The sequence below is a fragment of the Mustela lutreola genome, chromosome 1, assembly GCF_030435805.1.
Source record: "Mustela lutreola isolate mMusLut2 chromosome 1, mMusLut2.pri, whole genome shotgun sequence".
In the NCBI taxonomy this organism is placed as follows: domain Eukaryota; kingdom Metazoa; phylum Chordata; class Mammalia; order Carnivora; family Mustelidae; genus Mustela; species Mustela lutreola.
The window spans coordinates 9,572,771-9,599,080 of record NC_081290.1 but is presented as its reverse complement, the minus strand read 5'-3'; the positions used below and the strand labels follow the sequence as shown (position 1 = coordinate 9,599,080).

The following is a 26,310-nucleotide window of genomic DNA, read 5'->3' as shown; positions in this document are numbered from 1 at the left end:
CATCAGACCAAGTCTTTTCTAATGCTGCCATCTCTCTAGTTTTGTCTTTTTGTCTCCCTCTTTTATTTACGAGGACAGACCTCAGAAAATCCAGGGTCATCTCCCTATTTAAAGACCAGTCGATTAGGAACCTTAATTCCATGTGCAAACTTAACTGCTCTTGTTCATATAACAGAACATACTCATGAGTTCCAGGGATTCGGATGCAGACCCCTTGAGGGGGGGGCATTATTCTACCTACCCCGCTGCCAGTTCCCAAGCAGTGTGCTAGGGCGCCCTCAGGCCACGGCATGAATACTCCTGTGCTCCCTGGCATCCGCCCTCCTTTTTCCTTAACTGCGCCCCCGTGTGCCCTCAGGTTAACCATCCTGCATTCTTCTCAGTCCCCGTGAATCAAGAGTGAAATATCTCAATCCAGGCCACTCAGAGCACTGCATCCCCTGACCACAGCGAATGGTTCCTGGATAAGCTTATGACTCAAGCCAAGTAGCCAATCAACCTTGTTCCCCAAGGTGGGAGTCCGGGGGGGGGGGGGGGCTATCAAAAAACAAGTGCTGGGGCACCTGGGTGGCTCAGTGGGTTAAGCCTCTGCCTTCGGCTCAGGTCATGATCCCAAGGTCCTGGGATCGAGCCCCGCATCGGGCTCTCTGCTCGGCAGGGAAACTGCTTCCCTCTCTCTCTGCCTGCCTCTTTGCCTACTTGTGATCTCTCTCTGTCAAATAAATTTAAAAAAAAAAAAAAAAGTGCTCTATCTAGTGGGGTGAAAGGCAGAATGAAAGCCTAGAAATGCTGGTGACAATACCAGCCACAGCCTGAGGGGCCACCAATCATATCCTGATAAAGAAATAGAACCAACGCAGGAAAATGAGAAGGAAAGAAGAGTTGGGGGAAGAGAGGGAAGGATTTCTGACATTGTCTGAGCCCCTGGTTCAGCTATACCTGACTCCGATCGCCTGATCAATTTTGTCGTCCTTAACAAGTATCAACTGGGTTCGTGTTCTTTGCATCCAAAGGAGTCATGATCAATACAGGAACTTTCTCTCAATGGAACTGGAAAGACTTTCCATAAACAAGATGAAAAGAAGAAAGAATTCTGTCCAGTACACAAGAAATAAAGTTGGCATGGAGTCTGTATGCAGTAGTTGTCCTGCACAGTTCATTCCTTACCCAACTGCCCCCTGTGCTACCATATTCCAATGAGTTAAGCAATACTATATTGAGATATCAACATTCAGATAATACATGAAAATAGACCTCTCGAAGAGCTGTCACATGGCGAGCTGAGAGGCTGGAGAGTTTACAAGTCCTTGACACAGTAAATTAAGGTTCCTGGAAATTCACAGTGGTAGGCAGACCTACCAAAAATGTACGGATTAGAATGGGGTGGCTCTCACTGAGTGAAAGTGCTTTTTAAAAAGCACAAGACTAAGATATACTACTAATAATAGCTACTATCCATTATCCTAGCTTGCCTCCCGTGTGCCAGCACTCTGTGAATCCTTTCCAGTTCTAGGAACTAAGCAGTAGTAGTATGCCGATGTTCACACAGAAGAAAGAGATGCTTTGAGAGGTTAAAGTCAGCTGGAAAGTAGTAAACTATACAATGAACAAGGTTCTGTGCCCCTGACCGTGTAATGGAAGAATGGCAATGCGTATTAATAGGTCATCTATTGGATAAGCTGGTTATGTTTTAGATTAAGAAATGTAAAAGAGAGATTTTTACATATAAAAGAACTCAAGCTCATTTGAAGAATGATTTCAATCATTTTTTTTAATTTATGTGCATATACACGTAGAAAAATACAAACACTAAATACGAAGAAAGATTGTAGGAAATGTGATTTAACATCTAAGATCCCAGTATTTGAAGATTCATATGTTTAATCCTATCTTACTTCCCACGAGTTTCCTAAATGTTTTCTTTTTCTTTTGTTTTTTTAGTCACTTCAAAAACAAGGTAGACTGTTTCATGCTGGTCACAATTTATTCTAAATTCCATGAAGATTCATCATGCTATCATTGACATGACCACAAAATCTCTCCTAAGGATTTACAGTTAGTCAGCAAAATCATGTAAACATATTTGGAAAATCAGGATGGATAAATTACTTGTGGGAACAGAGATTCCTAAACTAGGAAACTCTTCCCACGCTTTACTATCCATTTGAAAGAATAATACAACTCTCAAATTCTATGAGATGGATGAATCTTCTCATAGCACTACTAAAATTTACAAGAATTTTGTGTGATTGATGACACTTTGGGGTATTTGATAACTAGAATAATGATTGATAACTAGAAAAAGGATTAATTCATTACATATTTCAAAGACTGCAAAATCAAAGATTTAAAAATTATACTCAGATTTAGGGAGAGCAGAGCTAAAACTAAGTTAAGACTGAAATTTTTAAAAATCAACACTTCCCTATACCACTAGTAAAAGTTCAGATCATACAAACTTCTTTAAAAGCCATCTGTCTCAGCAATCAGCTTCTAGGGCCTTCTCCTAGAGGAGTCCCGTGAAAAGCAGGCAGCTATCTATATACAACACTGGGGGGCAACGTTCATTGTCATGAGAAAATACGTGTCATTAGGGAAATAAGCACATACATTAAGGTTTATCAGGATAATGAGATTAAAATTATGTCTAGAAGGACTGTGTAATGTTATGGAAAACTATACTAAAATAGGAAACAAAACAAAAACAGGTATAGAAAAATAATCCACACAATCTATGTACTGAAAGATGACTAAGAATATGCTAAGTTGTTAACAGTTCGGTACTTAAGAAGATTGTCAGAAATCTGGGGAATACAGAAAAACTAAAGAAGACAATTATAATGGGCACATGTAAAACGTCTATATTCAGAAGAAAAACTAATTAAAAAGAATTAATCCAACAATTCCTAATAATACACACATCACAGTTCAGGAGTAAAAGCTGATCTCTATTGGAGCAACACAAAGAGAAGGTTCCCAAAATTCTGACATGAGAGTTCCATCTAAGTCATCACTGTCAACATATCCAGTCCAAGTAGCATAACCAAATCCTTCCTATTGAAACCATTCATGATTTTACCAAGCAATTTGGAATTGTCCCTAATGGCTTTCCAAGGTAATCTGGCTTGGCTACCCACAAGCAAAGAATGCTTAGAGATAATCATCCTGGAAGCAGAAGTGACCACGGGGATTTCTTAACATTTCTGAGCAACATTATGATGATTTGGTACAATGGCAAGAAAAAACAATGAATGTATGAGGAAGAAATATTTCAGCCAGACAGCAACAATAAATTGCTAGTAACAGATTAACATGTTACACTAAATAAGATCTTCATCTACAAAGCTTAAGCATTTGATATTAGCCATCATGAGGCCCAATGGAGGGAGTGAAGCTAAATCAATGACATCAAATGCATGATCTTTAGGTACAAGAAAGAACAATGGTTATAGAGGTAGTTAAAATTCTAAATTTTAAGCCTTTAAACTCCTTTAAATCACACATTTCTGTATTGCTCCTGGCAAATTGGGTGGTGAGATTTTAATCTTAGGTTACCTTAATTCCGCTGATGCCTGAAACAGAGCAAATGATCTCAAGCAGACATTAGTGCAAAATTAGTGGGCGTTCCCAACCTGCACGTGATTCTGTTCAATTTACCAAATCTTGCTGAACAGAAACAGAACAGTGTAAGAAACCAATAAACCTAGCTCCCTGAGCTTTGTGGAATGAAAAGAGAAGTCATGAGGAGCCTTGATAACACTGAATCATTAATTGTAGAGCCATTATCATCATCCTTATTTTCTTAGGGACTAATGAAACCTGAGGAGGGGCACAGACCGAGAGCATTTAAGAAAAGACAGAACACAGGTAAATCCCAATCTAATATCCTGCTTACTTGATCTATGCACTGAATAACAAATATTTGAGGTCCCACAAGGTACCAAGCCCAGTTTTATATACTGGGAATACAGCAATCATCACGACAAAGTGTCGGCTCTCATGAGGTCTACACCAGTAGATACGCCTACTATAAGCCAAGGACTCAGTGAAGGGACTCACACTAAACCTTGAAAAGCAAATAAAGACCTGCAAAGGATGAAACAATATTTCTCAGTAAACTGGATATTTGAGAGAACAAGATTAGCAGCCTTATTTTGTTAAGAATAAAAAGTAATGGAATTTGAGACTTGGAAACAGAAATAGGGCAGAGAATGATAGATATGCCCGATTCCGAGAGGTGAGTGAGGGAACTCAGCCCAACACCAAAGCCTCACAGTGATTCTTCTTCTAATGATGCTCAGGCAGTATCTGAGTGGCAGCTTAGCAAACAAAGGGCTCAGAGGATCCTTCTGCAGATTCTACACATCTCCAGTTTCTACAGAACCATGATTATTTCCTGGGCCACATGTGTCCTTACCCAATCGGACCAGCCAGGCAGCTGCCCACAATTACCCTAGGCAACTTCCCAAGGCCATACTCTGAGTCAGAATGAAAACGCTCCCTGATACCCCACAGATGCTAAGTGAGTGTGTCAGGAACCACACTTACACATATATGCACAAAGCATACACACTCACACACGTAGCTCTATGTACATACGTGCACGTCTGTATACATGTGTGAGTGCAGGTATGTGCGGGTGCAGACAGGTAAGAGGTAAGGAGCTCCTCTTTGGTTGACCAAGCAGCAGAGAAGTAGGTCAGAGTTCAAAGCCTATTTGCCCATTTTCTCTGGGGTGAATCATACTTTCCCACATACCAAGAAGGCATTTTCCCACTCGGTATAGAGAGAAGGAAAGAAGAAAAGGTCCGTCCACACACTACATAGGTGATATTTCGTTATACATTCTCACCTGCCCTCATCACAACCACCTTCTTGCTACATAAACAAAAGCCTTCCTACTCTAGGGCCTGAAGCATATTAGACATATTTTTTTATTGCTTTCTGAAGCACATATTGCTTTTGTATTTTTAATTTATTTTATTTATTTACTTTTATTATTCCATCTTATTTTTATTTATTTATTTATTTTTATTTGATTTGATTGGTTTACTTATTATTTATTTATTTATTTATTTATTTATTAAAAACACTAAAAACTATTTTATTTTATTTTACTTATCAAAAGCACTTCAAAACTGGCAAAAGTAACCTGTCCTGTCAGAAGTCAGGAGAGTGGTTTACCCATCACGTGGGGATAGTGCTAAGAAGGTGTAAAAAGTTGTACTTCTTGATCAAGACGCTAGTCACACAGGCGAGTTCTCTTCCTGAAGGGCCAGCCAGGTGTGTACTTACAGGCACCACCCCGCATGCATAGTATACCTCAGTGCAAACTAATTTTTTCAACTCAGCTTCTTAATAATTTGCAGTTTGTCACTAATCTACAGTTCTCTCTTCCCAAGACATGAGATTTTATAGAAGTCATTCAGAACCATGCACTCCTCTCTAGCCAATTTAGAGACCAATAAAAATAATTAATTCTACAAGCCTTATTCATCTTTCCTAATCGTACCACTAATCAAATTGCACCTCCAAGCAGTTATATAAAACCACTTTTCAATTAATTCTTGGGAAAAAATTACTTAATTATATGTAGAAGAGGGCATTTTACCAAACTTTCAGGTTAACAACACCTCTGCATGTAGGGACAAGGGAAAGAAATCTCTTTCCTATACACAGATTTCTTAAAATGTATTTTTAAATCCCTTTTAAGAGCTACATAAATGATTATATTCCCAAAGCCGAATGATAGCTACATGTTCACTATCACAGGACTCATGAGTCAAACCCATTTTTAATCGTTATCTCTTCTCTTCACTCAACTTGAAAATGGTAAAAAAAAAAAAAAAAAAAAAAAATTGGCAGTAATAAAAGAGAGAAACCCTATATAGCAGAGGAACTTGGGAGAAAGAAAATCTCCAGCAACACAATCTAAGAGTCCCCTGCTTTCCCCTCTTCCACACTGCTGGTCATCTTCCTCTATCAAATTTAAGCACACCTGTACCTCCTCCTTCTCTTAGAAACATGCAAGTGGGGGCGCCTGGGTGGCTCAGTGGATTAAGCCTCTGCCTTCAACTCAGGTCATGATCCCAGGGTCCTGGGATCGAGCCCCGTGTTGGGCTCTCTGCTCAGCAGGGGCCTGCTTCTCTCTCTCTCTCTCTCTCTCTCTCTGCGCCTGCCTCTCTGCCTACTCGTGATCTCTCTGTCAAGTAAATAAATAAAATCTTAAAAAAAAAAAAAAGAAAGAAACATGTGACTGAAGTATTTATATTAAAAAAGGACTGGACCAAAGTCTAACTCAGGGCCTCTTACAGGAGGGCATCATGATGCTATCGGAAAATTTAATCAAAGCATATATTTTATTCCTTTAATAGAATAGGTAATCTTTTTTATAGAACGGATAATCTTTGAAAGAATAGGTAATCTTTATTCTTTTTTTTTTTTTTGCAGGCCTCAAACTCACAACCCAGAGATCAAGACCTGAGCTGAGATCAAGAGTTGGACACTTAACCAACAAAGCCACCCAGGTGCCCGTAGGGTGGGCCGTCTTAACACAGTTTTTTAATTTACAAATTGAAAAGGTGGGATGTTTAAATAATCAAATGTTTAACCGATAAAAAAAGAAGATAGTTTTCTACTTGTTCGAGGATTTTTTAAAAATCCTTCTTTTAAAAGATACATATTCATGACTGTTATCAGCTACAAATAACAAATGTCTCTTCACAGACACTGCATCTTTTATGCAGTTCTTGGTCACTGTCTTCCCCTCTGTCCTACCTTACTATGGAGGTCTAAGCTTGGAGAAGAGTTCCAACAATGCCAAACCCTGCACAGGAAGGGAGCACGCTGACAGATGACAGAGGCAGCTACATATGGACAGCTCTGGGCCTGGATCTTGGGGTCCCTCCATTAGTTCACAAGTATGGAATCTTCCCAGCTCTCCACTATGAACTCTAGCTGGGAGCTGCAGAGCCTCCCAAGCCTCATCTTCTCCAAATCTGAAATAGGCACAATGTGTGCAATTGCACACCTGATGTGCGCAATGCATGTGAGTAGATGACACAATGCACACAAAGCAATTAACACGGTGCCCCATGCACCGTACACAAGCAAGGACAGGTAACTATGCTTGTGGTAATCAAAACTTTTCATTTCAAAGGGGACCTTACAATATCATCTGACAAATACAGCATTTAGACTAATACTCTGCCAAAACGAAAATTTATCTTTAAAGTAATCCAAGTTAAATGTGTATAAAAAGACTTTGAATGGAGCTTGGCTTCTGGCCAGATGACTTTTAGTCTCTGAATTCAGAACAAATAAATAGCTTCAAAAACAAAAAAAAAGATCATGTGGACTTTGGAGTGACCTATTCCAAGTCCCTTAGCCTCTCTGAGCCTCAGTCCTCTCACCCATAAAATGGGAATAATTCCCACATCCTACAGTTTTAGACATTATTTGCAAAATGCCTAATAATAATATCTTGCACATTAGCAGATAGTTATTGCAAAGCATACGGAATAAGAGAAGTCATCAAAAAGCTTATACAAAGCTGGAAAACTTTTAAGAGAAAAATGTTCATCCTCTCTCATTTTTCCCTTCTTTGTAGCATCCTTACACTTTGCCTTCCATTCTAATCAGATGTGCCTGTCCTTATGCAACACGAGTTGATTTGATTTGACTTATCTCCATGTCTTCTTCCAAACTCTACATCATCCTCCAAGTACCTTGGAGTGGCTTGTCCAGGGACAGTAAAAAACTGACGCATCACAAGTCCAATGGCAGAATTTTTATATCCCTTTAACTCTGTCTGAGAAAACTGGGACCCTCCTCTATAAAGACGAAGAGAAGAACAGCGGTGTTCCTAAACTACATTTTTTTTTTAAACCACCAATGGGAGAAATTTCAGAAACAATATTTTAATTTGCTTATTTCATTCTCTACTTTCTACCAAGATAAGAAAGATATCTGAGAACAAGGCTTACCTATTTGCACCATTTCTTCATTACCAGCCTGTAAAGGAGGGGAAAAGTAAAAAGAAACAGTTACTGGGTTTCATCTTATCACCTTGTACGTTTTATTTCTACCATTAACGCTTTTCAGGAGCTAATCAGGAGATGCCGGAGATGGGGACTGGTGCCTGAAGGCTGCGCCTGGGTTTCTAGGTTCTTGCGGCAAGAGAATGAGCCAATTAGTTACAGTTTGGAACAGGGAGTGGTTTCCCCGTTTTAATTTTAATATGTCTAAAGCCAGCAAAAATAAATACTGACATTCAATATTCTTTTCTTAAAACTCAGATACTGGGTGCGGATTAGCCAAGAAAGCCTCTGTATTCATAGGCGTGAAAAGAAACCTAAAAGGGGGCCTGACAGATCAGATTTGAGGTCAAGAATCCACCAGGCAATCTTCTACTTTTGAACCTACGGCCAGAACCGGGCAGACCGGAGAAGCTACAACAACTCCCAGGGAAATTCTGTGCCCCAAGTCCCACGGGCCCTGAGCTGATGTGATTTACAACAGACGGCGGGGCCGGCCCGCGAGCCTTCTCCCGCGATCTTCCGAGAGCATCGGCTTCACCTTGAGCCCCCGAGCGTGGGGGCTGGGCCGCGGAGCCGAGGGGCCGCGCTCCACTGCGCTCGGGAGGAGGAGCAGGAGCCGCGCCGAGGGGGAGGGGGAGGGGAGGACCGCGGCGGCGCCGCCAGCCGCTGCCCAGGAAAACGCAGGGCAGGAAGCGTCCCCGGCCCCCCGCCCCAACTGTCAAACCCCAGCCCGGCCGCGGTCCTCCCAGGACACGTGTCTGCCGGATCGCTCCCTGCCCGGCCCGGGGACTTCCTGCAACCCCCGCCTCCCGCTGCCCGAAAACGCGGTGAGTCAGTGCGGAGGAGAGGGAGCCCCGCGAGCCCGACGCGGGCGGCCGCCGCGCGGGGATCCCGGGCGCCGCGTCCGGAGCTTCATTCAAGCGCCCAGACCGCCCTCCGGATCGGGGAGACCCAGACGGCCCGGCGAGGACGCGACCTGGCTGCACTTTGTCGCCACGAATCGTTGCGAATGCCGCAACGGCGGGGTGGGGGTGGGGGGGCGCTAGGTGGGACGAGCCGGGGCTCCCCGCGTGGGAGTCGCGACCCAGCCCTGCAATCCCACCCCTGCAATCGGCCCGGAACACCCCGCAGGCGGCGCCCAGCGCTCGGACACCGCTCCTGAAGGCGCCAGATAACAGGGACGGGTGGGAGGGGGGAGGAGGGAAGAGAGGAGGGGAAAGAGGGGAGGAACTTTTTCGGGAAAAGGTTGGGTTTGAGTTTTTGATTGTTATTATTTTCCACTTACTTGTCCATCAGCTGAAGTCCTAACCTCTACCAGAGCGGCTGCTATCAACCAGAGTGACAGGAGAACCATCACGAGTCGAGTTCACTTTTCGACTACTGGGCGAAGCCAATGCCCAGAGCAAACCCCCCAAAATAAGTTTCTTTAAAAAAAAAAAAAAAGAAAGAAAGAAAAGAAAAAGAAAAGAAAGAAAGGAAGGAAGAAAGAAAGAAAAAAAAAATGCAGAATTAAAAAAAAAAAAAAAAAAAAAAAACCACAAGTGATCTTCTGTGATTTGCTTCAATGAAAATGAAATGTGAGCTCTGAGACCGGCCCCTCGGCTCGGCTCGGCGTCCTTCCCACTTCACCTTCTCACCCCGTCCTCCCAAACCGAGGGTGCCGGAGCGAGAAGGTGCTGCGAGCCGGGCACGGGCTGCGCCGGGAGAGGGGGCAGGGGCCGGGGGCTTCCCACTGTCTCGGCCCGAGGCGGCTTTCCCTGGGCTTTTCGAGCACCACGGGTTCCTGAGGTTCGCGCGGAGAATGCTTGGGCGCCCGGGAGCACAGCAGGGGGAAGTAGTGGCGAGCGAGAGGAGCGAGCGGGAGAAAGAGGCAGCGAGAGGGCGACTCCGCCGCTCGCGCAGAGGTGGGGGCGGGAGGAGCCGGAGGGGCGGAGGAGGAGGCTGGCGGAGGGGGCGGGAGGAGCGGGTCGGCGCGGCTCCTGTTGCTCTCCGCGCGGCGCTCTGCGGGCTGCCGGCGACCCGCCGGGCGCTAATAAGGCGGCCGGAGCGCCCCCCCCCCCCGGCCCCGGGCGGCCCCTCCCGCCGCGACGCCCACGTCACGCGGGGCCGGAGCCCGCGCCCCCCGCGCCCGCCGGGATGGCCGGGGCGGGCGCGGCCGGCGCGGGAGGACGGCGGGGAGTGGGGAGGAGCGGGACGATCCCGCGGGCGGCCGGCCCCAGGCGGGGTCGGGGTTTGAAACCGCCTAGGTGGGGACTCGTGCGGCGGGGGGCCCCCCGCCCCGAGGTCCTCCCCGGCCCCCGCCAGACGGGCTTAGGGGAGGGGGCGGTCCGGGGAAGCCACGGGTCCCTCCTGGCGGGACCCGCGTTGAGTTAATTATAGGAAGGGGGAGGGTCCACGGGCCGCTCCTGGGCTTTAGGACTTTCACCTCCTTCGACCTCCAGCGCCCTTCCAGCCCGGGAAGAGACTGCCCGGAGGGAGCCCCAGGAACCTGCGGGGGCCCCCCAGCCGCCCACCACGTTTTGTAGGGGTGGTCCCTGCCGGCTCTCAGTTCTTGGGTACGCTTCTCTGGTTTGTATTACTCTGGAAAGATACCACGTCTGTTCCTGACTCGCCCGGATGCTTCCGTTTATCACTGGGGCACACAGGCCTCAGCGTCTCTTCCTCCCTCCAAGATTAAGTTATCAAATGATTTCTGCCCCCTGGGGCTGAAGCTTCCTGGGGGGAGAGGACACCAACCTGGGCTTCCAGAGCCCTGAAGATGTGAAGACACTTTGCAGGAATCCAAGCCCAGGTCACCTCCTGAGGGAGACAGGGGCTGGGAGCCGAGGACTGGAAAGGAATGTATTTCCCCCCTCCTCTGACCAGTTTCGGGTCCTCCCTCCCCACAGCAGACCATGAAATGCGGGTGATCAGGCACAACTTCTGATCCAAACCTCAGAACTTGAGCTGGAGTCTTGAGAAGGTCCACCTAAGATAAAAGGTGTAGAAGATAGTATTTTGCTAAGGGATTCTTCGGTAAATCAATTTTTTTTTCTTCTTTAAAAATGGTGCGGAGTCTGGAGGTTTCTTAATCTTTGATTCATTATTTAAGGGTTGCCTCTTTAACTTACACCTAGCAAGATTCTGTGGTCACCGGTGCGTTATCTGCTAAGTCTTCTCAAAATCCTGTATATGGGACGCTTATATGTACAATCGAGAAACCAGATAGCAGAATGGCCAGATAACCTAAGGACCCCCAATAGGGTATTAATACCCCAGTAGGGTATTAGCTTAGTTTTGGGGTGGAATTGTAATTAGACCCCAACCCTGAAATCTGCTAAGTTACTTTTTCCCTTCAACATGTTTGTAACCTGTCGTTGACTTTCTATCCAGGAGTGATCTGCTGAATTTTATACCCAGTTTTCTTATTCATTAAAAATAATAATAATCCTCGGGATGCTTCGGTGGCTCAGGTCAGGATCCCGGGGCCCTCCCATGAGTCCTGCATTGCTCCTTGCTAAGTGCAGCCTGCATCTTCCTCTGCCTTTCTCTCTCTCTCTCTGACAAATAAATGAAATCTTAAAAAAAAAAAAAAAAGAAAGAAAGAAAAAGAAAAAGAAAAAAAGAATCCTCATGTTCTATAAGTAAAACCTACATCAATTTACACTGACAAGTAAAAGAATACGGAAGTACAAGTCAGAAAACCTGGGTTCTGGGCCCAGCTTGGTCTGTTTGACCTTGACAAGCCACCAAACTATTTTGTTTTTCCCCCCAGAGATATTTCAGCTCTAAAAATTCTGATTTGAAGTAACAACAAATACTGTCTTTAGCCATGGCATTACACTAGCCCTTTTTGTGTTAAATTTTACAAAGTTCCGGCATTTGTCACCACAAATAGTGCAACAAGCAATTCATCGGACTTTCACGAGAACAGTGGCTTCGGACATCTGGGGCCATGACCACAGAGAGAAATGCACTTTGCATTGTGGCCCAGTAAAAATTTCATGATTCAGTACGTGCTACACGCAACTACTCTGATATTTTCTATCTTAATTGTTTTCTGGGTCCCCCCCCCCACCCAGTACTGGTCAGAGTCGACTTCGTTGCTTTCATGACCCAGTGAGTCATGACCTTCCTTGTGACAAACATAGATTTGAGCGCTTATAAGAAGTTTTATATCTCTGGATTCTAAATGAGCTGAGTTCAGATTAATAAGGCTCTCTCAGTATACTCTAAGACAAAGTTTCTCAAAGTATGTCCTGGAATGTTAAATGTTACACACACACACACACATACACACATGCACACACACACACACACACTTCTTTGACAGTGAACTAAAGATTGTGAAGTACTCGGATAAACAACATGAAATGGATTTCTTTATTTCAGAACTTCACAGGGACTTTGATATTCTAAGCGCCCTGGGAGTCTTCCAGAGGGAGATACAGTGCACTATGGTCCTGATTTGATCATAGAATGCGTTTTTCTTGGGCCTTATGTTCTGAAGAACACACTACTTGGAGGAAATGCCTTTGCAAAGACCAATTATTAAGGTAAAGTGAACTCTGAGTCCGATAGGTAAGATTCACGTGCATATTCAGCTTGGGTTTCTCCATCTATTAGATTAATAATACTGCTTTTGCAACATGTTCATGAAAATTAACAGAACCTTGCATGTCAACTGTTTAGCACGTGGTCTAGAATATAACAAGGGCCTAAATGAAGATTTTTTTTTTACTTGAAACTGTATGGCGAATGTACAGATGGCTCGATGGGAATGAAATATGGCGAGTTCTAAGAAAAGTAGGAAAATGTAAAGAGCTAAAATGTGATGAACTTTTAATTTTACCAGACATAACACAGGAAATCAAAAGCAAAGCAGTCATTAAGTTCCTTTCACCAACTGCCCCCTACATGCCTGCTTTAAGATAAATCCCTGCCTTTCCCCGCACGTTTCTTGCCTCTGGCTCGCACTGTTTCCCACACTCATGGCCACGCACTAGCTCAAATACTAAGCCAACGTTTGTAGGAGGTTTTCTTCCAAAATATGTTTTGAAATAGAGAAATAATTTCAGAAGTCGTCACACATATGTAGTCTCCCTAATTGTGAAATCAGTCCCTTGAAGACTTAAGTTTCATGAAATCAGTCGATGTGTGGACATTTTAAAAATCTGTGCATCCTCATTGGCAACAATTAACTGGGCAGGAGTGTGTGTGTGTGTGTGTGTGTGTGTGTGTGTGTGTGTTTTCCATTTGAGGCTAACTGGTCAATGTTCCGCATCTTGTCATAATTTGACAGTATTTTCATACTCCATGCATATTGTGTTCTAAACATATAAACAAATTTTTGTCATTTCTTATAGCAAAAAAAAAAATCATTGATAATTTGTTGTTGTTCTGCTACTTACCTTTTCTGCGCCTTTTTTTTTTTTTTAATAAGATTTGTTTTTAGAGTAATGTAAGATTCACAGCAGAGCTGAGGGGGAGATGGAGATTTCTCATATGCCCCCCAGCCCCTACACAACAGAACCTCCACTAATATCCCCACCTCCAAACTGTAACAAAAGAGTGATATGTTAGTTAGAATGGATGAAGCTGTACTGATACATCATAACCACCTAAAGTCCACAGTTGGTGTATGGTTCACCCTTGTTTTTGTATATTCTGTGGATTTGGACAAATATATAGTGACTCTACATCTACCATTATCATACGGAGTTTTTTCACTGCCCTAAAAAGTCCTCTTGGTTCCACCTTCTCATCCCTCCCCATCTCCCAACCACTGGCAACCCCTCATGGTTTTTACTGTCTCCATAGTTCCACCTTTTCCAGAACGTCATATAGACGGGATCATCCAGTGTGGGGCCTTTCCAGATCGTCTTCCTTCACTTAGTAATACGCCTTTAAGTTTCCTCCATGTCTTTTCATGGCTTGATTGCTCATTTCTTTTTAGCGTTCAATAATATTCCATTCCCTGGATATACCCCAGGTTAGGCACTCTGCTACTGAAGGACATCTTGGTTGCTTTCAAGATTGGCAGATGTGAATAAAACTCCTAGAAACATCCATGTGCGGGGTTTTGTGTGGATATAAGTTTTCAACTTCTTTGGGTACATATCAAAAATCATGATTGCTGGATCATATGGTGAGGTATGTTTAATTTTACAAGAAACTGCCAAACTGTCTTCCAAAGTGACTGTGCCATTTTGCATTCTCACCAGCAAGGACTATTTGAGAGCTCCTCTTGTTCCACATCCTGGTCAGCATCTGTTGGTGTCCATTTTCCAGATTTTGACCATTCTGAAACGTAGAGATTCGTATCTCAAGATTGTTTTAATTTGCATTTCCCTGAAACCACATGAGGTAGAGCGCCTTTTCATGTGCTTCTTTGCCATCTGTATATTTTCTTTGCTCAAGTGTCTGCTAAAAGTCTTTGACCCATTTTTTAATTGGGTTGTTTATTTTCTTATTGTTGAGTTTTAGTTCTTTGTGTATTTTAGAGAATAATTCTTTATCTTTATTTGCAAAAGATTTTTTGCAAATATTTTCTCCCAGTTTCTAGCTTGTTTTCTTATTCCCTTGACCTTGTCTTTCACAGAGCACAAGTTTTTAATTTTAATTAAGTATTCTCCCCACTTTTAATATATCTATGACCTCCTGTCAATATTAATTAGGTTGTCATTTTTATGTCTTTCCCATGGTCCAATAAATGTGAGAAATTCTCTATTCCACCTGGTTCAAAATATAAGTACAGAACTTTACTGCACCATAAGTAATCAGATTTCTATCCACCCCCTCTTCTAAACTACAAGTTCCTTGAGGACATTGACCTCTACTCTGTTCACTTTCAGTTACAGGTATCTAGACAAACTTGTATCCCATGGAAGTTACAGAGTACTGCCCTACTTCCTGCGCTTGTTCAGGAAAAATCATGTGCTTTTTTTCCTACCTGGTGATGAGCTTTATTCCAGGCCCTGGAATTCTTGGCATCTAGAACCAACACAGAGAAACATGAGAGTAGGTCGTACATGGAACTGAGCCTTAGAGGAACATGAGAGCTGGGCCTACTGGCTACCTTCTCCACTTCTCCAACCCCCTATAACCTCAAAGAACACTGCTACGAGATGCCTTTTCTCACTGCAAAATGAGGAAATGGGGCTGATAGCATCACATATGGAATGAGTTTGCTGCTTATTAAGGATAAGAGTCTCCCCTCACATAACACCCTCCCCTGTTTTACATAATACTGATTTTTCATTTGTGGATCAGAGAATCAATCATGCTGTGTATACACTACTGTCAGTATTATTAACCAAGTTGTTAGGTTGGTTAGGAGTTAGGATGCTGAACTTTCATACCCATAGAATAGAGACCGGCACATAGTGGGCTCTCAGACAATATTTGTTCAATGAATGAGGCAGGGAATATTTCCTGTCTCTACTTAGCAGAATGGAACGAATATTTTCTTTTCCCCTCCTATTATCAGTGAGTAAGCTATTTCCAACTTGACCTTTTTTACAGGCGTTTTTGGAAGCCCCACTGAAAGAAAAAAAATTAAACAGGAAAATTCATGAAAAGAAGGATCAAGAAATTAGAAATGGAAAAGCCCTACTTGGTCATCAGGTTCATTCTTTGGTTTGTGGTTGAGGCAGTGCTGTTCCCACAGTCTTTTCCTTCGGAGGGAAACCATTATCTTATGTGGATAAACTTGGACATCCGGAATTTTTTTTATCTCATCATTTGCTTTTGGAAGAATAATTCCGCCATGGGACAAGACATGAGGGAAAATCATTCCTCATGTTCCTTGATTTTCCTTTTTCTTGACGTGGGATTATTCATTGTACCCCTATCTTTGATTAGCACCATAAATAGCCTTCTTTCCTTAACAAAGTTTGAGTTAACAATTGATGTATTTAACTGTTTATACCAACTAATACAAACAGATACTACCATCTACCTTCCATTACTTTTATAATCTTTCTCTTTTCTTCAAGTTTTTGAAATGTTTTTTGCTTGGAAGAAGCAAAAAAGCGTAAAAAATCAGTCTTCTTGGGGTTGAAACGGAAATAAGAGAATAATTAAAATTTAAAGTTCTTCCAAATGTTCCTTGATAAGGCACACCTCAATAGTTATAGCTATTCTATTAGTGAAGCACTGAGAATTATCATCAGATTACTTTGCATTTATGCCATAATTTCCCTCTTGATAGTTCAAGGAACTCTACTGTAGTGGATGGAACTCAGGATAAAACATATGAATACTTAGGCCTGTTGAAGGTAGTCAATGTATTCTCTCAGAGAGGTTCAAAATCAGAGATGTGGCACAGTGCTTTTCATACAGTTGACTATGTGATAAGTATATGATAAATTTAAATAGCTGACTCCTACTAATTATACCAATCCTTATATTTTGAAATACCACCAAATTGTTAACTTCAAAACTGTGTGTTGTTTTCTGTAATTCTCAACTCAATGATACATAACATTTGGGAGGTACTTCACAGTACAAAAGTCTATGAATCCATTACCATTTTAAAAAAATAGAGTAGAATTTACCATTTTCAATGGAATTCAAAAGAATGTATTGAGGGAGAGAGAGCTCTAGCAAATTAACACTTACAGCTCGTAAATCGAGTTCTCTTACAGGAGAATGTAAGTTACTTTCAAGCCAGAAACTTAATTAAGTGTTCTGAATTTATGCTAGAGTCCAAACCGGATAAAATGGCTTTCTGTGGAAAAAAGCTGTATTAAAATAACATTTAGGAGAATCCCTCCACTTAAGGAAGAGTTGTTACTATTAGTTAATAAAGCAACTTCTGCAATAAAGTTTCCTGTAGATTTTTGAGATTAGGACACTTGACTCTTTCCATGCTGTCTAAAAGCAAAGAAATAGAGTCAGATGTCTTCTGGTTATCCAATCCAATGACTACACAGAAAACCACGGTTCTGTTCTATTGGGAGGCAGCAAGGGTATTTCACACATCACTGCAGCACATCTGAACAGAGTTTATATTTTGTTATTAACTTTCTGAACCACATTTTGTATCCATTGACTGGCAAAGTGCTCACAAAATGTTTACAAGGGTTTTATCTTTATTCCTACCGGAAAAACAAACTCTGCATTCCTCTGAGTTATCAAAAGTCATCCCCAGTTTTACCACATGAAAACAACTTTTCAATAAGATTAGTTCTTGAGTTCTCAGGGTGTTATATGCATTCACTAAGACAGCAATTAACTTTTTTCCAGACTGAAATTAGGAATAATTTGCATAGAGAAATGGGCAGAAAACAAACCACCAGAGAAATGGAAAACCCGTTATGAAATCAACAACCAGTCTTAGACTGTCTCTTCTTACGCAAACAAAATTCACAATCTTAGAATCTAGCTTTTTTAGGAAAAACAAGAACAACAAAAAACAGAAATAAAAACAAAAACAAAACAAAGAAGCCTGAACTCTGATCTGGAAAGACTTAGGTTTTTATTTGAATCTAGCTTTTTCGGGGAGGGGGTGGTGAGGACGAAACAAAAACAATAACGAAACAGAGCCCAAAAGCTGATCTGGAAAGACTTGGGTTTTTATCTGAAGAGATTCTCAGCCAGATGATAAAGCAGATGTGTCAGTCTAGAAGTTGTTGCTGCTCTTACTTGGTTGCTATTATAACAAAAGTTCATTGGTTTTAAGGAGAAAAAAAAACCACTAAGATTTATGTCTAGCGTCTTTATTTTGTTATTGTCACACTAAATGAAGCAAGAACCCAGAAGCCACCACTATTCTGGCAAGTTCCAATGATAAGTGCTTAGTGGAGACAATTCAAATGTGAAATTATAGAACCGTAGTCTTATGTCATCTCAAAGAGATGCAAACATTTCAGAAAAAACATTTACCATCAATGTAACTTTATAAAGAATCAAATATTCTAACGATATTTAAATGCTTTTTACACATTAGGGAAAAAATTCTCCAAAATAGTCTCCATTTTGTTTTTACTAATAATTAAAATTGTTACTAACGTAAGGAAGTAATGCAAGTCTATAAACTTCAGTCAATCCTAAAATCTGTTGACTTAGTAGGAAAAAAATTTCCAATATATAAACTAAATACCTGCTTGTGACAATTCATGCTAAAAGCAAATCTCGGTTTACTATGGTGTTCTCTTCCCAGTATTAGAAGAAACATTAAGAAGATGACCTGTGGAGATATTTTTAAAAATTCACATTTGTGCCCTTACCATGGACACTGGGTGATGTATGGAAGTGTTGAATCACCATATTGTACACCTGAAACTAATATCACACTGTATGTTAACTACACTGGAATTAACATTTTTTAAATGCACATTTATGGGCAACTCCCAGCTATTCTGATTTAGTAGATCTGCTGTGGAAACTTGGTGTCTATATTTTTCCAAAGTTACACAGATAATTCAGTCTACATTGTGTCCGAAGACTTGCTGCTCAAACTTTTAGGTACCGAATAAATGCAAATTCTGATGCTGTAAACTTAGGGTGGGGCTCCCAGGTGATGGTGACAGAGCTTGTCCTCAGCAAACACTGTGTCACAAGACCCTAGCACATATGACTTAGAGATAATTACAGAAAATAAGACATGTGACAATAAAACCAAGTATGAGCTATTTAGAATAACACCTAATTTTGTGTATACCTTACTAAGTGTCCATTATACAATCAACATGTAATTCAGAGCTGGGTAGAAAGGAGCCCCAGGAAGCATCTCTGCGGCACTGATTGAGAGATTAAACATGCTTTTACTAAAAAGTCACTGAGCCGTGTTCTTTCTCACACAGTGAGCATGTTAAATAAAACCAGTTTAAGAATAGTTAATTATTAATTCTTAAAAAATTAATCACAGTCTGCAATCTACAACCCCTCTGAGGCACACTTTTTGCCCACAGGAACACAACAGATACTTCCTCTTGAGGTGCCACATTGATGAACTCTTCATGCCATGACCACCCTTCACTGAGGCAGGAGACATGCCTGCTGTTGGCTCTCCATGAGCCGTTGGCCTAAAATCAGTATTGGAATTCAAGGAACTGTCTGAGGTCGTTCATCTTTGAGAAAAGGAAGGTGGAAACTTTTATTGAGAGACTAACCACAAGGCATTCACTAGGGACTCTAGGGAGAGGGACTTGGATTCTTTATAACATGATTTGGTTGATACAAGTCAGAGTAGGTCTTAAGTAAGTCTAATATTCTAGCATATGCTTCAAGCCCACAGAGATTTTTCTTAGAGTCATAATGCCCATTTTTCTCTCACATCCATGTAATAGGACCTCTTTAAATCCTGTTTTGGGGAATATAAATGTTCCATTAATCTCTTTGATCACTCTAGAAAGTGTTGTTCTTTCATTCTCTGTGAGAATTAGATGAAGTGTTCCCAGGACTAACACACACAGAGACAGAAGCGTTATTGGAAGCGTTCTATACAAAGATGTGAACTTTCTACGAAGCAGCACATATTTACCTGTTTTGTTCTCTTACTCTTCTTTTCCATCGTATCCTCTCCACCTCCAACCCCTGTCTCAACACACACACACACACACCAAGTTCTGTGTTCTTTTGTTTCAAGAAAAGGCTAAAAAGAGAAAGAAATGTCCCCATACAGCCTGTCTCCTTGCTTTTGTTTTTCAGAAGCTTAGCGGAAGAGAAGTGGGGGACCTCTCTTGACTGGTGAGACAGAGACAGAGATTTTGGACATCTACGTTCCCAGAAGACCTGGGAAGCCAAGGTCCATGGAGACAGCAAAGTGTTGGAAGGAAAGAGCTGTCATGGGGCCTGGGAAAGATGAAACCCAGGCACCTGTGCTCCCCACCACACCACAAAGGCCCACATAGGGGATCTGGAAGGTAACCTGTGCCACCCAAACCTAGTGAGGCTGGTCTCTGTATTTCGGTGACTGTGAAATCCCACAGATGAGACCAGGTAACTGAGATTGAATTTTTTGCCAGTGGAGAGATCTGGGGATTTAAAGATGTTTTAATTAAATTTATATAAAAGAAAGAGAAGTAAGACTGCTTGAACACCCCAATTGTTGCAAAATGATACATGATAAACCTACATCTGTCCATTCTAGGCATAAGGTTATAACAGGGCAATGGTGTCCACCCATATATATATATATATATAGCAATAAGAGGGTTCACTTAGTTAAGACTTCACAAAATTTAAAAAAAAAATTGGTGAGAAAAATCATACCTATACCATGGATGAAGAGTTCTCATGTATTTGACCACATAGTAAGTCTAATAGAAACAAAGACAAGGTATACCGTGAAATTCCAGTATAAACCACACTTACTTTACACCAAGGAATTGGTGAGAATCTTTGGAGTGGCTAAGAGAACAGTTGCCTTACATCTAATTGGGTCTAGACTTACTTCCCTGCATTGTTTAAGCTTAGTTGATTATTTGTGTGAATCAAGCTGATTTTGTTCTGTTTCAATTTCAAAGAGATCAGTTGCTTTCCTCTATCAAGAACCTCTTTATTGAAAGAGGTCATTGCAATGACCTCTTTATTGAACCTCTAGATATTGAACCTCTTTACTGAAAAAAATCATTGCAGTAGCAAATGATCACAGTTACCTTTAAAATCATTTCTCTAGAGTTCCAGAAGTTTTCTCCATCTTACAGACTTCAGAAATGCCAGTAATGTACTGTATTTATTCTGGGAGAAATTCCCAATTGCTTAGCCCTACAGCATTCTACCCTGTAGCCTCTTCATCCTTGGGGTAGAGGAAGGGCACTTAAAATTGCAGTCAGAGGAAGGAATTAGTTCCATATCAGAAACCCAGGGGCAAAGCAATTCTTTTGGGGGAAGAACAGAACCTCCATAACAGGGTCTGTTCACATGTAACGATTTTCACTTTGAATCATGATCACATAGACTATCAAGGTACTCCTCACTGTTCCTTTGTAATATGTGCACAAAGTAAAGGAAGCGCATTCACAAAACTCCATTTCCTAAGACAAAGACAAGCTGAAAACATCACTGACAGATAATCAACATTTAAACACAAAAAAGCCACTTATCACTGAAATGAATTCATCCTTGAAAATGTTTTCCATAGAAGACCCATCAAGGCCCAATTCAGTGACATATTCTAAACCCCAGTTCTTCAAGTACTGTAGTTCGTTCTTAAAGAATATCATACATTTAGTTCATTACATTACATACGTGCCTCTTGCCAAATATTTTCCCATAAGTGTCAGTGACTTCAAAACGGAAACCTTATTTTAACAAGACAGAGAAAGCCCGTTGTTACCAAAAAGCTATGTATAAAAGATGAGCCATCGTAAGAAGCTTTCTGAAACAACTATTGCATTAAACATTCTAGCGTGGTATTTTAACAAATGCTCTGGGATTATAACTTTTTCATACTCATTGAGCTTGGTGAAAATGAAACAAAATATAACAAAATCCTTATAAATGTGAAAACTAGAGTCTCAATTTGCTGACTGACCATTAACAAGGTACGCGACATCTGTATTTCAGTAAACTGAGTTCTCAGGAAAACCATGAAAAAGGTTAGGATTTCATTTCAGCCCAAACTTACTTCCTCCCTGTTCTTTTTGGACTGGATGGCAACCCTACCCACTACCCTATTAGGCTTGTAATTCTTTCTAAACCCTATCTCCATGCAGGAAGAACCTGATATGAAGTCTTTATCCTGGTTAGTTGACTTGACTTCAAATTAAATTCATTTACCCATTTTACTGTGTGAAATGTGTTATACTATTACTTTTATCTATTTATATATGTAATATACAACATATTTTTATATATATACACAACTATACACATATATGTAACAAAGTATATTAGCATATACATATATCCTAAATATTATAATGCTACTATAATTAAAATATGAAGATTATTTATACTTGTGATATTGTGATCCATAAGAAATATATATATTTGGTCATTCAGGTGACCAAAATATATTTGTCATGTGTATTTGGTCTTCATCCATAGTTCTTGGCTCACAGTTCTTAAATACCTTGGAATTTCCTGATCCATGAGAGCAGTGGAAGCATCTTTTGTTATAATATTTGGTGTCCTGTCCTCAATTCCTAAACATACTTTAGAGCCCTAGAAGTCCCTTATTATACACATCAATGAAGTTGACTTCTGGAAAACCTCTGAGGCTGGGGGCTGTGGCCATGGGTAAGCCCCATAGAAGAGGGGGTTGGAAATTTCAATCCCACCCCTTGATTTCCTGGGAAGGAAGAGAGCTGGAGGTTGAATCCATCCCCAATGGCCAATAACTTAATCAATCATGCCTATGTAATGTAGCTTCCATAAAAACCCAAAAGGAGGGGTTTCATAGAGGATTCTACAGGATTGGTGAACCAGAATGCTTTCAGGTGCCACTGCGTAGCCAGGGGGCAGGGAAGTGAGATCACCTGGCTCTCAGGTCCCAAACAGACCACGTTCGGTGACTTACTGCTGATAAAATCCAAAGGCAGAGAAACGAGTGATGGTGAAAGGTGAAAGAAATTTAGTTTAATGAGGCCAACACCAGAAAGACAGCCAATTAGTGTTTCAGACTGTCTCCAAAGTGCTGAAAATACTTCCAGGTTTATACAGGGCACAGGTTGGGGGTACGTGCAGGTGGGCAGCAAAGGTCAAACTGACCATTGTGTTGGGGTCAGTCACACAGGTCTTGCTGACTCAGGGCAGTCTTTAACTTGAGGAGGTAGTTTTGGTTCCCTTCTGAGGATGTTTTGCCTGCAGGGTCTTTTGCCTGAGTTAAGAGATAAGCTAGGAAGAAGGATTTCATCAGCTGGAAAGTTTGGGCTTAAAACAGAGGTAGTTGAAGTCCCTAAACTCCAAGAGGACAGAAGGTCTTTTGTTCAGGACCTTTCTGTATGTATCTCTTCATCTTTCTGCTGATCTGTGACCTTTAATATCCTTTGCAATAAATCAGTAATCCAGCGTGTAAACAAGTTTCAGAGTCCTGTGAACGGTTCTGGAAAATTAATTGAATCCAAGGAGTGGGTAGTGAAAAACTCTGATTTATAGCCAATTGACAGGAATATGGGTAACAACCGGGGATTGGATCGGCATCTGAAGTGGACGGCTATTCTGTGGGACTGAACCCTTTACCTGTGGAATCGGAGGCCATCTCTGGTGGATACTGTCAGAATTGAGTTGAATTCTCAAACACCCTGCTGATGTCTAAGAACTATTTGTTGGTACAGGGAAGCCTACATATGCACACACACACACACACACACACACACTGGGTCCAGGACCCAAAAGGATTTTCATTTATCATGGCAACATAGTGATAATGTAATGTTGTACGTAACATAACAACATTATATAGTCACATATACACACACATAAAACCTAACAATTTTAATAACTATAATATTATAATATCTCAGGGTTTGGTTTTATTTTGTTTTTGCCTAAAACTTTCTAAGTTTTAAAAAAGCAAAGTAGCAAACAAGGGAGAAGAAAATGGAGGAGAGGTAAGAAAAGGAGGACAGAATGGAAAAAAGAAAAATAACACTGGAATTAGAAATGGAACTTACCTTGAGAAGAACTGTATCTTTATAAAATTAAGTCCTCCCTTCCCTTCCATGAATGTGATATGTCTTTCCATTTAGGTCTTTTCCAGGACCTTTGTAAATTTTCATAAATTTTGTTATCACTACTGCTCTTTACTTCTTGAATTTATCTATAGTTAGTTTATGATTTTGTTGACATTGTGAGTGAGGTCTTTTATTTTCATTGTGTTTTTCTAATGGCTAGTAGTTGTAAAGTTGATCTGTTAATTTCTATCAGCTTAAGTCCTTTGTCTGCATCTCAATTGGTTCAGCATTCTAGAAGGAGTAGCAAGTAAGGTAATGAGAGTCATTTATTCCCCTCTTCCCACACCAAACACCCAACAAATATTTATCGTAGATATTCTTCCTTGACCTATGGTTTCTGTACACTGCTTCATAAATCTCCTGACCTTTAAACAATCTTATTTTCTGGCTTAGTTCCTATTTGATCATGGTATGTTATTATATTAAAACCATGTTGTATTAAACTCACTAATATCTATGAATGCTTGCATTGTCATAATGGAGATAGAACTACAACTTTTTGCATTTTGTAAGATTTAGCTATTAGGCTTATATTAGCTGAATTAGAATATTTTCCTTCTTTCCTAGGCTCTTCATATTAATTCTTCCCTGAAAGTTTAAGAAGAATTCACCTGTAAAACTATCAGGACAAGAGCCTTTAAAAAAACCCACAATGTTTAATTACTTCTCTAGATATTAGTCTTTTGAATTTTTTAGAGTTGATCTTATAATTAATGTTGCATAAAATATTATACATAATTAAGATGTTTAACATTAACACAGTTAATAAGTCTATTTTAAATTTTGTATAGATCATATTAATGTTAATTCTTTTTATTTAGATTTACTAGTACATTACATATTTTTAATGTTTTTCAAAAAGTCAGTTTCTAGTTTTATGAATACCTATAAATTTTAAATTTCTAATTATTTATTTTACCTTTAGTATTAGTTTTTTTTCCCTGATTTCCTTAAATTTGACTACACATTTTCAAAAGTTTTGAGGTTTTTTTAATCATTTATTTTCATTCATTTGTATTTAGTAATAGAAATATGTAGGCTATCACTTTATCTACAATGGCTTTGGCCCTTTACCGTAGTTTTGGTAGATTGAATTTTTATTGTTCTTATTTTCTGTGTGTCTCTATCTAGACAATCTGGAATTTTTTCTCTTTTATTCAAAAATTAGTTAGAAGTAACTGAATTCATTTTCTTTATGCCTAAGCTATTAGTTTCCATTTTTATTTATTCAGTGAGCTTGTATTCAGTGAGCCCATTTTAGTTTCAGACTCAAGACTTATTCAGCTCTTTAACATTTTCCTTATTGGGGTGCCTGTGTGGCTCAGTGGGGTAAGCCTCTGTCTTCGGCTCAGGTCATGATCTCAGGGTCCTGGGATGGAGCCCTACAACGACCTCTCCGCTCAGCGGAAGCCTGCTTCCCCTCTCTCTGCCTGCCTCTCTGCCTACTTCTGATTTCTGTCAAATAAATAAATAAAATCTTAAAAAAAATTTTTTCTTTTCATTAGTTCTTTCTGGCTTCTCTTTCTTTCTGAAGTCTCTATCATATGTATAACACATTTCTTACTTTTCTCTATACCTCATCTTTCATTTCATCACTTTTATGTCTATTTCTCTTTATTTAGGCTCTTGGAGAGTTTATTGGACATGTCAAACTTTTTTAAAATTCAATTTTCTATAATAAATAAACCTTTATTTGCCATCTCATTGCTTTTGGCACCAGATTTTTGTGTGTGTGAAGATTTTATTTATTTATTTATTTGACAGAGAGAGAGAGCACAAGTAGGGGGAATAGCAGAGCAAGAGGGAGAAACAGACTCCCTGCTATTCGAGGAGCCCAACACAAGGCTCAATCCTAGGACCCTGGGATCATGAGCCGAGCTGAAGGCAGATGCCTAACTAACGGAGCCTCCTAGGAACTCCTGACAACCATTTTAAAAAAATCGTCTTCAAATTACAGTTGAGTTGTACTTAGGTGGGTCTCTTTTTATCAGTGACCATTTTAAGTTACATAAATGTAGTGGTTTTTTTTAATCTTACTGAGTCACAAAAAGTTTCCAAATGTATTCCTGTTTCTTCTAGTAAGTTCTGATGTTTCAGAGAAGTCCCCTTCCTTTGTACTAAAATAACTATGTGCCTGATGATTTTATTCTGTCTTCTCAGGCACACCTGTGGCAAAGGAAATTCTCTTGTTGTCTACGATGAGAAGCTGATAGGGAACTATCCAAGACTGTAAGAGTCTCTCTGTTCAAACCTTTCTAGCATAAAAACACATAAATATGAAAAGTTGAGATTTACTGTAATCATACTTTGCTAGTCAGAGGTACAGTGGCCTGGGGAGAAATATGAAGTATGTGAAGCCAAAGATAGCAAGTAGTAGCCAGGAATGAGCTGGCAGAGGACCACCATTCTTTGCCTGGCATACGTACATTTGCTCAGAGCCAGCCAAAGAAGAACCCTACTTCTTACCGAGTGGGCCAAGTAGGCAGGGAGTGAATGCCACTTTGGGCATCAATGCTTGCCATGACCTCCTGGAACCAATTGTTTTTCCCAGAAGCAGTAATAGAATCCATATTGTTCTGCTGATTTTGGATGGGGGAAAAGGAGAAAAGGCTCTTGGTTAACGTGGATGTTGCCAGACCTTTTGCACTTGCTCTTACTACTTCACC

General features: G+C 40.7%; 1 protein-coding gene across 1 annotated transcript in view; it reads right to left on the bottom strand.

Annotated features, from left to right (window-relative positions):
- The window catches only part of ADAMTS3 (ADAM metallopeptidase with thrombospondin type 1 motif 3), a 248,180-nt gene extending 238,740 nt beyond the window's left edge, over positions 1-9,440 (bottom strand). Inside the window, exons 1-2 of the mRNA XM_059159482.1 lie at positions 9,325-9,440; positions 7,986-8,013 (exon numbers count right to left, since the gene is read on the bottom strand). Of these exons, the coding sequence (XP_059015465.1) occupies positions 7,986-8,013; positions 9,325-9,393 (97 nt within the window). The 5' untranslated portion in view covers positions 9,394-9,440. The remainder of the gene's footprint in view (positions 1-7,985; positions 8,014-9,324) is intronic.
- Positions 9,441-26,310: the final 16,870 nt, after the last annotated feature.